Below are 11294 nucleotides of genomic sequence, written 5' to 3' on the forward strand. Positions count from 1 at the left end.
ACAGTTGCTTGCTATAATAAATTATTTTCAGTTTAATAGTGGTTGTCTGGTCCTTTTCCTTCTCAGCAGAATGACCTTTATTGGGTGGGTGTTTGCTGTTTTGCTCTAGTGCCCTTAGTGATGCTGGCAAAAACTCCTCTGTTATAAGACACAGCTATTCTAATAATGGGCTGCAGAACAAAAATCTTTGTATGTGCCTCTTTTAAAAACATATGCGTTTTGCGGGGATTAGGACCTGTTCAGTCGCTTTTCAGGAAGACAATTGATTCTGATGAGCTTGGTCCTCTCTTGGATACCGGAAGTGCTTGAAGAAGCAAAACCAAAATGAAATAACAGTACTGTACTGCAAACATACAATAGCCAATTAAAAAGTGATAGCAAAAATTAGACTGCAGTAGTTACACACAGATGCCAACTCAGATTGTGTATTAAAGCAAACCCATTGCTCCTCCCAAAGCATTGTGCTCACAGCTTCTTGCCAGCATTTATTCCACACTTCGCTCTTTCCATGACCTAATTACCATGTACATTAAACAGTGGGGGCTCTGCTACAGTTCAGTGCCAAATCCTGAGGCAGATTGTAACAGAGGCTATAGAGCACTTCTGATAATGACGTGGCCATCTGCAGGATACAGGGATTCCTGCCTTTTCATTAATCCCATCTTTCCTCAACCTTTCCTTAGTCAAAGGGGGTCCCTAACCTATTGAGAGTTGAGATGCGTCATACCTTTCTTTGAAAATGCCCATATGCTAATAAAAGGCCACCGTATTTTTGCATAACTGCAAAATAGCACACTCTCTCTAAACCAGGACAATATTTCACATTTCAGCAAATGATTGAATTCACCCTTGTTATCTGGCGTTGAACAATATATGTGTGTATTACTGAATTTGTAGGGAGGGGGGAGGAATGTTTGAGAAACACCTTCCAGAAAAGCGGGTATACTTCACAGAATTTTGCAGATTTCTTTCGGCTATCGTGAGAATACTTGTGCAATGGATGTCTGGGGCTGGGGAGAGAAATATATTCTTTGACACCATACTTTGATGCCCAAACCATGTCCTGATGGTGAAATACACTCTTGCTAATGTCTTAGCTGTACAGTGTGATTTAAGTTTTATTTAGGAACACAGAAATGCAAAGCACTTAGTTACATGAATCTACCATTAACAATAGTGTATTCCCTTTATTGAGGACTGAATAACGGTTGTTCTGTGTAAGTATCAGCATTAGTATGAAAATGTTTTGTGGAGTTGACCGTAGCTGATGCATCTTTGTGTTTGGTTTCTATTGCCAGGCAGGAGGATGAACCGGTGCTTAGGGGAGAGACCATAGGTGGAACATGTTATTCGCATGTAGTAGGGCCCAGGTTCAGACACTGGCATCTCCAGGTATTAAAGGCTCTTGTCTGAACTCGGGAGAGCCACTGCCAGTCAGAGCAAGATACTGAGCTCAGTAGTCCTGACTCACGCAGTACAACACAGGTTTGTCTGTTCAACAGCATTATTATAGTTGAACAATGCCTTATTCTTCCATGTTGCATGTCACTACACAGAAAGGAATGATAGGTCCATCACTCACGAAATTACATTTGGTTGCTGCAATAGGGAGCTACAGAGTGAGTCACTTTTTTCCAAAGCAGGCAACAATTTGCCTTTAATCCAGGTTTGTGGTTTACCGGAAAAATAGTTCCCCAAATCCACAGTAGGTAAATATCTTTATTAAGCCGACAAAAAAAGAGAGACAAAACATCAAGCAATCTTTGAAGTTCTCCAGGACACTTTAGGCGGAGCGTTATGCAAAGCTGGGATGGGAAAGTAAAAAAGCCAGCTTGGTCTTAAAAGCATAAAGACTGCAAAGGTAGCATTCTTAAGAGTCTGGGAAGAGGTATCAAATTCCATATGTTATGCAACTCTCCTCAGTGCTATGCATTTTCCAGGTTATATCAAAGATGTTCTAAGATGATTCCCAGTGGCTGATTTTTGAAAATATAAAAACCAGCTGTTCTCTGGATCTGGAAAGGGTACTTTATAAAATAAATTCAATGTTGTTGATTCCATGTGTTTGGGTAAAAAGCTATTATTATGAAAATAAATTTGAATGGGAATCAGAAAGCAGCAAATCTTGGGACTACTTGCACTCTTTGCAGCTTCATGTATATCTTCTAGCTTCCGTTCTATAGAAAGGAACTCTAAGATCAGTGGAACCCAGGTCCTGAGGGTATTAGATCTTATACAGTGGTGCCTCGCAAGACGAAAATAATTCGTTCCACGAGTCTCTTCATCTAGCGGTTTTTCCGTCTTGCGAAGCATCCCTATTAGCGGCTTAGCGGTTATTAGCGGCTTAGAAAAGGGGGGGGGAGGGGAAAAACTCGCAAGACGTTTTCGTCTTGCGAAGCAAGCCCATAGGGAAATTCGTCTTGCGAAGCGCCTCGAAAAACGGAAAACCCTTTCGTCTAGCGGGTTTTTCGTCTTGCGAGGCATTCGTCTTGCGGGGCACCACTGTAGCTCACTAACTGATAATATTGTTGGACTCAAACTCTCACTAACCTCATCCAGCATGGCCATTTGGTATTGTTGTTCATCAACAGGTTAGCTATTCCTCATAAAGAAAGCTCTCTTAAGGAGACACAAATATTCATCCAAATGTGTTTTGATTGCCATGCGCAGTTTTAAGAAACTGAAATTTCTCCCAGGTTGTTAGGACTCAGTTGTTTAGATATTTTTCACATATGACACAAAGCTGCCTCTTTGTCTATCTTACTATTTATTATCTCGCCAATTGAGGCCCACTCCCCTAGCTATATGTTTAGCAAGTTGACTAGTGATGACTATTTTAAGTGCATTTCCAGCACATCTTTTTTTTTCAAAAAAAAAATTTATTTATTTTTTTGCTGAACTCTCTACTTTAAAAAGCATGTTTGGTCACACTTCCTGACATAGTGGGACAGTGCCACCTACAGGCCAGTCTAGGACTATGCGCTAATTAAACTCTCCCCAATGGCTTGTTTTATAGGTTGCAGTAAGCCGTGTTGATTGTGCCTGCACAAACTTCATTTCTCATCTGCTTCAAAGTGGCACCAGTCTCTCAGAGTCTTTCTGCAGTGTTGCTGAGTGCCTGGAAGCCACTGATCTCACTTGTCAAGGGGAAAGAGAATACTTTTCGTAGCTCCCAGGCTTAGAACCATTTCCTCCTCTGCAAAAATCAGAGGTTGCCTTATCTTAGAGAAACCATATGAGAGCCCTTACTCTGAATGCCAATTTCAACCTTTCACAAGCTTAATTGTGCAACGAAAACACAAGTTAAAGCTAGAACGATGAGAAAGAATTCTTAAGTGCCTTTTGTCTCTGCAGAACAGCAAAATAGACATGATTGTACTGATCACATCTGAGACGCTTTTACCTTGGGAATGGCTCTTGTTAACAGGGAGAGACCTTATGAGTGCTTCACTTTAGACCCAGCTACTGCAGCTTCTCGTATTGTAGGGCTAATGTGCAAAGACTTGGATCGCACAGGAGAAAACTGTGTGGTGGCTCCTTTACACAACATCAACCCTTGGGAGGGTTAACACAAGTGTGGGAAGTAAGCACCCTTTTGGCTTCTTGACTCCAAGAGTTACACAACAGCAGCAACTTCCAGTTGTGTATATGCATTCCCTACCAGTGATTTTGAACTATTTATTCGTTTATAAAACTCAAGGTGCCATACACAGATCTTCCCACCCCACCCCATTTTATCTTCACAACCACCCCATGGAGGATATCGGTTGAGAGTCTGTATCTGGACCAAGGTTACCCCTTCCTGATCCTAATCCTCCACTTTCAACCACTACACCACGCTGGGTCTACTCGTCCTTCATGCATAAATGTGTAGTGATAAATAATTGCGCTTTGTGCTTTTCAGAGAAAAGAAGCTGAAAGGCAGAGTGCAGGAGTTGGTGAGTGCCTTAGAAAGACTGACAAAGAGCAGTGAAATCCGGCACCAGCAGTCTGCAGAGTTCGTCAATGACTTGAAAAGAGCAAACAGGTAAAGGATCTCACCCACCCCTGGCCAAATGGCAGTACACACTAGAATCATGGAATTGTAGTTGGAAAGGGACTCCTGAGGGTCATTTGGTCCATGCAGGAATCTCAACTGAATTATGTGTGACACTGAACTGGAACTATTTAGGTGCCAGAGTGGTACATGCTCTAGTTATCTCTTGCTTGGACTACTGCAATGCGCTCTATGTGGGGCTACCTTTGAAACTGCAATTAATCCAGAATGTGGCAGCTAGACTGGTGACTGGGAGTGGCTTCCGAGACCATATAACACTGGTCCTGAAAGATCTTCATTGGCTCCCAGTACGTTTCCGAGCACAATTCAAAGTGTTGGTGCTGACCTTTACGGCCCTAAACGGCCTCGGCCCTGTATACCTGAAGAAGCGTCTCCACCCCGATCGTTCAGCCCGGACACTGAGATCCAGCGCCGAGGGCCTTCTGGTGGTTCCCTCGCTGTGAGAAGTGAGGTTACAGGGAACCAGGCAGAGGGCCATTTCAGTAGTGGCGCCTGCCCTGTGGAACGCCCTCCCAGCAGATGTCAGGCCAATAAACAACTATTTTACTTTTAAAAGACAGCTGAAGGCGGCCCTGTTAGGGAAGTTTGTAATGTCTGACACTGTATTTTTTTAATATTCAGTTGGAAGCTGCCCAGAGTGGCTGGGGAAACCCAGCCAGACGGGCGGGGTATAAATAATAAATTATTATTATTATTATTATTATTATTATTATTATTATTATTGTTGTTGTTGTTGTTGTTGTTGTTGTTGTTGTTTGAAACTTGTGTTTCTTGTGAACCACCTTGAGTGAAAGTTGACAGGAAAGCAGTATGCAAATAAAGCAACTAACTGTACTCTTAAGCAGACAACAGCTTTGCATCTATGCCTCCAGAAGCAATGAAAACTGTACAATCGTCTGCCCACTTAATAAAAGTTGCATGGGCAACTGGGGTTGGAAGTGGGGAAGATGCTATCCAGAAAATAAGATATCTGTATCTAAGATGTGGATTTGAGATTCTCACATGAAATACCCCAGAATGACCTGTTGATGCTTGTTTTACAACAGTAACCTTGTGGCTGCCTATGAGAAAGCAAAGAAGAAGCATCAAAACAAGCTGAAGAAACTGGAATCCCAAATGATGGCGATGGTTGAAAGGCACGAGACCCAAGTGAGAATGCTCAAACAAAGAATTGCCTTGCTGGAAGAGGAGAACTCGAGGCCCCATACCAATGAAACGTCACTTTAAATAGAGGGGAAGATTTTTATTTTAATTTTGAAAAGAATCCATGTGAGTTGCAAATTAGTCTCCTGGAAAGACTCATTTGGGTGGTGAACACACAGGCGGATCTGGGAAAGGTGGAGGTCAGTGCCTCAAAAAGAGGAGTTAGGACTTTGGCAATATATAGCCATCTGGAGGAGCCAAAAATTTAAGTGAGGCTTTGGATGGCTCTGCATGTCAGACAGTGCCTGGTGATTAATGTATCCGTTTATCAAGGTTCTATGTAGTTTTTTTATTCACAAAATTTCCCTTTTTCTTTCTCCAAATTGTTATGGTCACGAACACTCTACTGTTCTTATGCATCAAGAACGTTCGTTTGAGTCCCGAGCATTTTTTGAGGGAATGTTTAAAGGCCATGGGACAGGCAGCTTTCATTTGAATGGGTAGCAATTCTCTATCCCTTCCCCTCTAGCTCCTTCTCTCCAGAAAAATGCTCAGACACTTAACTAAGGGGAGAGCCAGACATTTATTTGTAGCTGGCCTCTGGCCACAGATTAAGCCCAAGCAAACATTACCATAGCCCTGCAAGACACATCTAAGGAAGCAGCATTGTGACTCATTCCTCTCCAGGAGACTGGAGCCAACCAGCTCTGCATGCGTTGCAGCTAGTGCTGCCAAGTGAGATTTTAAAAGGGGAGTAGTATTTCAAAAGGAAGAGGCAATTCAAAGGAGCTTTGAATATGCTGACCCAGTGCCTGACACCCTCCATCTATCAGGAGGGTGCTATGCCGTTTCAATCTCTCTTCTAGACATACCGGCAGAATCAAAGCAGGCAATCCAACTGTTTTTCTGATCCAGGTAGAGGTGGTACAAAATTGTACATTCCCCCCTCCCAATGGAAGTAGATGCAGTTGCTGTACAGTGTCAGAATAATCAAATCATCAAGTTCCGAGGCTGAACATGGTTTAGGTTGTAAGGAATGTGCCTAATCAAATGAATGTAGGGCGGTGCTCCCTGAAAAGCTAGGTGAAGTCACGTGTTATGATGATGCTAGTTCGGCCCTGTAAAACCCATCGTTATCAGTGGGAGTGCAGCAGGTTGCCTTAGTCAGTTCCTTGTATAACTTTTAAAACTATCTTTAATATTCTAGCCTCTGTTCTTCTCTAGACATAAACGCAGCAATAACTAATTGGTGGCAGGAAGAGGGAGTCTAGGCAAACATTCTGGGAATGAGGAGTGTCTCAGTCGTGGCACAAGCAACTCTATGGTGCCTTGCTCTTTTATACGTCCTGTCCCCCCAACTGATTCTCTAAGCAGCCAACAGTCCCAAGTTCTTCCACATAATTTCACTGTAGCTGATCATATGTGCTTTTCTGGACAGGTTTTGGGATTTCTGCTGCAGTCTCTCCTCTGTGTTGTGGTATTTTACCTGTTCAAACTAAGGAGGTGAAATGTTCAGGTGCCTCTACAGCAGTGGTGGCCAAACTTGGCCCTCCGGCTGTTTTTGGACTACAGCTCCCATCATCCCTAGCTAAAAGGACCACTGGCCAGGGATGATGGGAATTGTAGTCCCAAAACAGCTGGAGGGTCAATTTTGGCCACTACTGCTCTACGGGGTGTTTTGTCTGTCTGTATTTTTAAGGTTTAGCATACAGGAAGAGGGCAAATATGTGAAAATTAATGTTAAGTAATGCATGTTTAACTCTCATTTGTACCTGATTTGTTGTCTGTCTTTCTGCTGCATTGTTGTTTTCCGGTATAGCACATCTATCCATTTGGCAAGCTGTATAGTAGGGGGACAATTTTGGTCATCTTTTGCCCTTCATCCTAATTGGCTTTCTTAAGCAAAATTCAGTTTACAAGCAGACTATGTTAGTGTTTCTCCAAATGAATTAATGCCATCCTAAATTAAGATTTGGAGAGGACAAGGTATAACACAAGGAGGCCTTGGTTGTCCAACTCCAGGAGGAAAGACCTTCCAGCTATGGCCACTGCTACCCAAACTGGACCTTCTGGCCTAGGAGCAACTCCTTCACCTTAGCCTGTTTAAAGGATAAGCAGTGACATCTTCAAGGCTTGTTGGTAGCTGTGACCTGTATTGTCTTGAATAAGACTATGCAGGCCACAGCTTCTGTGAAACAGATCTGTTAAGTGAGTTGATGGTGCAGGAACAATAGAATCTCGGTGGATTCCAGTTCAGGTCTTCAGACTATCAAGAAATACTCTTAAAAGTATTTCTTTAGATCATCTGCAAAGAAGCCCAAAACTTTTTCTGTCCACCTTTTTTAAACTCTCCCACTAACCAGTTTTCTTATGTTCAGTGCTCAAACATCTTACAGAACCAGCCTTTCTGATTAAAGAAGCTATGCGGTTCATGGGGGTGTTCAGCTCAGCTGACCTGAATGCCTCCTGGAAGATACATGTAGTGCTTCCCACCTGCACCTTTACCAGGTATTTATAGAATGTATACATTCCTCTGCGGTCCTGAAGGATGTTTCTTTGCTATCAATCCTGATGGATTTTTCAAGGGCTTTGAGCACATATAAAAGAGCAACGATACTCCCTTCTGTCCCACCCTTTAAGATTTTCTTAGCTTTGTCCCCCCACCAATTCACTGGGGCATGTTCTAGGTTTTCATAAGACTACTTTCCTATTTTACAAGTTCCAGCTTTAAAGTAAAACATCTGTCCCCAATGTGCTACGTACCAATTGTTTATTGGACTAAGACTGCTGCACTAACTCTGGTTAAATGCCCAGAGCTTGAGCCACGGTTATTAGGTAAGATACCTGCCCACTATCTTAAAAGTTTTAATTCTTGATTTCTGGTGCAAATGGGCAGCTAACAATCTTCACATCTAACTAACCAATAGCTGTGATAAACCAGATCTATTCTTCTTGCAGGATTGACTGTATTCATGCATGTGTGCTGTACTCACCAATTTCACTTGCAGGAAGGGAGTGTAGCTGTGTTTCAATAACCAGAACTGTCTGCTTTACCAAAATTCATTACAGTCATACCTGGTTCTCGAACGCCGCAAACCCGGAAGTGAGTGTTCCGGTTTGTGAATGTTTTTTGGAAGCCGAACATCCGATGCAGCTTCCGAAACGGATTCTGTTCGAAAACCAAGCTACAACTGTACTTGGTTGGGGCAAAGTGGTGGGAAACCGTCCCACCCACCACCAAAACACTTAAGTTAGAGGTTATTGGCAGGAAAATACAGATCCATTATTTTTTAGTACAATATTGCAAGAATGTTACTTTAAAGCACTTGTGTGGAACAGCAGTTTATGAGTTCTCGAACAACATTTTTGTGAGTATGTTATGAACCTTCCACAGGAGGGGTGGTCTATTAAATTTAAGCTTTCGTATGTTTCTGTGGTGGGAAGCAGCTCTCCTGCCTATCAGATGCTTCCTTCAACAAGCAGTCACTTCATCATAGGGAAGCTAGAATGATTTAAAAAAGCAGACACGGGCTACTGCCAGTATACAGTTCAAGGTGTTTAGGTTGAAAGCAAAAATCTGTCACTGCCACTCAAGACGAAATACCAAAAATTCAGTTATGCAACTGTTTTAAAAACCATCTCTGTGCCCAAGACCTCAGGCAGACCTGACGTGTGTGGGTGCTGTGTACTGTCATGCTAAACAAAACTTCCAGAACTATCCATTCCATTGTTACATGGAAGTGATTGTTTTAATGACAAATCTAGTCAATTATTCAGTCCTTTTCGTCTAAATGTGACACGTTGAGTTGTATTATTAGAACAGGTTTCTAGAAGTCGATGAGTTTGTCATATGTTGCATGGAACATGTTCTAAACCTGTTATTTTCCGGTTAAGGTATAAAAAAACCTTTTACACCAGCTTGAATGTACTGTTAGTTATTTACAAAGAACATATAATTTTGCATTAAATGTCAGTATTGCTTTGCTGTTTATATTTGCATTTTTTCATGGAAAACTACAATTTTAATTGATTTCCCAACAGTTTTAGTTCCTTAGCTGCTGTAAAATAGCTACTTTGTTTTATTTGATATAGACTTGTACAAACTGCATTTATTTATACAGAGGCATTTATAATACTTTTACAAATGTTCTTATATTCTGAATAAATTTCTAATGCAAATATCATTATGCCTTCTGGCATGGCCTTTTCTCTTTTTTATCAAAGGTTCTAGAGTCACTGCTTCTGGACAGGAAAATGCTTTCCTGATTCTTATTTTATATATCATTGTGTGAACCCTTCTCACTGCTTGCACAATAAACAGCTTTCCATTTGTTTATATGAAAACATGAAAATTAACTGTTCTAATGGCAAATGGATGAATGTACACAACTCACATGACAATTCTTTTATGCTCTGTTTTGTGGGCTCCAAGTGCAATTCCACAAATTTTGAGAAAAATGCTTTCTCTTGACAATTCACACTGATACCTAGGGGCAACAACACCAGTTGCAATGTTTTATACATCAGTATTGCAGGCATGACCCAGCTGTATTTTGCAGTTCAGAACAATAATCACATTTCAAGTTTACAAGTTATCCAGAAGTCCAAAACTTACTAGTAAGCATTTTTATAATATAAAAGCAGTAATAAGTAAAATCAAATTGCTCAATAAACATAAAAATAAACACATTAGCTTACTTAGCACCTTACAGTGTACTTTTTTTAATAGACCAATCTCAAACCATGTTAACTTAGGGAAAAAGTAACCTATATTACCTAGCCTATAACAAATAAAGCAATACATACCTATCCCACTGCTCTCCGCCTCTCACAAATTATGAAGAACGACTTGTTACTATCTCTTCTTTAAAGCTAGGCTGCAAATCACTGTACATTAAAGTATTTTGAAATAACACAAGTTGTCAGGTGATTGCCGAATGCACACCTCCTCCTATCAAAAGCACACCCTTCTGTAGCAATGCCATTTTTCACAAAACATAGCAATGAACAGTCCTACTGTTTGAACACACATTTTCAGTCTGTTAGAGGAAAATTTATTTCAGAGAACATTTAGTTTCATTAAAATTGTTCAGCTTGAAAGAATAAACCAGTTTTGGGCAAGAACAAGCCTGTGGTTGAATGCTGTGGCTACAGCCATTATGAAAGGTAGCATCATTGATCCTTTATATAAAATATTTGTAGTTGTAGAAATATATTGTAAAATGTACATTCCTTTCTTGATGTGATCAATGCTTCATTAATGACACAAATTAAATGTCACTTTTTAATAACATTGGTCCATTCAACTCATTTCAAACAGCAACCTGCACATCATTTCCAAGCACAGTTCTAATAGTTTATACCACAGTTACAGGTTTCATTATGTTATTTAAACCACAGCAGTAAGAATCCAAAGAACTGCTTTTGTAGAGCGCAACAAGATTGTTTTTTACTTCTCCCATTTTAAAAGCAGGTATTTGTTATATACCATAAAATGCTACTGCTTAAACGGAAAAAAAGGGGAGTGGAAGGGGAGAAATCAGTTCCAAGCCTACTAAAATACACAAATGCACAGAATGGGCCATGTGGCTCCTTGGATCATTGTCAAAAAAGATTAAATATTTATTTTAAAAACTGGTTGAAGAGTTCAAAACCAGGCAGGACATTAGGATTTTTGTGATCCTGACAATAACAAATTAAAGAGTTTATTTTTTCCATTGTTCTTATCAAAAATAAAAGCAACCATAAATGCATGCTGAATATATATGCATACAAGCCATATTGCATCAGTCAGTGCTTACTGCAAAAAGTAAGGTTTTAAGCCTATTTATCTTTCCCTTGTTGAAAAAGATATAGCTACATATGTTTAAAGAGTATACCAAGATTTCAGTAATAGCTAACTTTCCTGTAAGGATGCCTTCACAGTGCACAGTAAATTATTGTCACATGTAAGCACTCTAGTGTAAGGAACTGTGAGCAAGAACATCTGAATTGCACGTTTCACAATTAAGAACTACTATAACAGCTATGCTCAGACTTCTTGGGCTGCGGAGGAACATGCATAACCTCTGCATGACCGGCTAAGAAAAACTCA

General features: G+C 40.7%; 1 protein-coding gene across 5 annotated transcripts in view; it reads left to right on the forward strand.

Annotated features, from left to right (window-relative positions):
• MCC (MCC regulator of WNT signaling pathway) overlaps positions 1-11249 on the forward strand; it is a 215355-nt gene extending 204106 nt beyond the window's left edge. For 4 of the 5 annotated variants that reach the window (XM_079995390.1, XM_079995391.1, XM_079995392.1 and 1 more), the window contains 2 exons: positions 3905-4027; positions 5104-11249. In XM_079995390.1, the coding sequence (XP_079851516.1) occupies positions 3905-4027; positions 5104-5284 (304 nt within the window). In that variant the 3' untranslated portion in view covers positions 5285-11249. The remainder of the gene's footprint in view (positions 1-3904; positions 4028-5103) is intronic. The other variant, XR_013843519.1, reaches the window with a different exon arrangement.
• The last annotated feature ends 45 nt before the right edge of the window (positions 11250-11294 follow it).

The sequence above is a fragment of the Podarcis cretensis genome (genome assembly GCF_951804945.1).
Source record: "Podarcis cretensis genome assembly, chromosome: 11".
Classification (NCBI taxonomy): domain Eukaryota; kingdom Metazoa; phylum Chordata; class Lepidosauria; order Squamata; family Lacertidae; genus Podarcis; species Podarcis cretensis.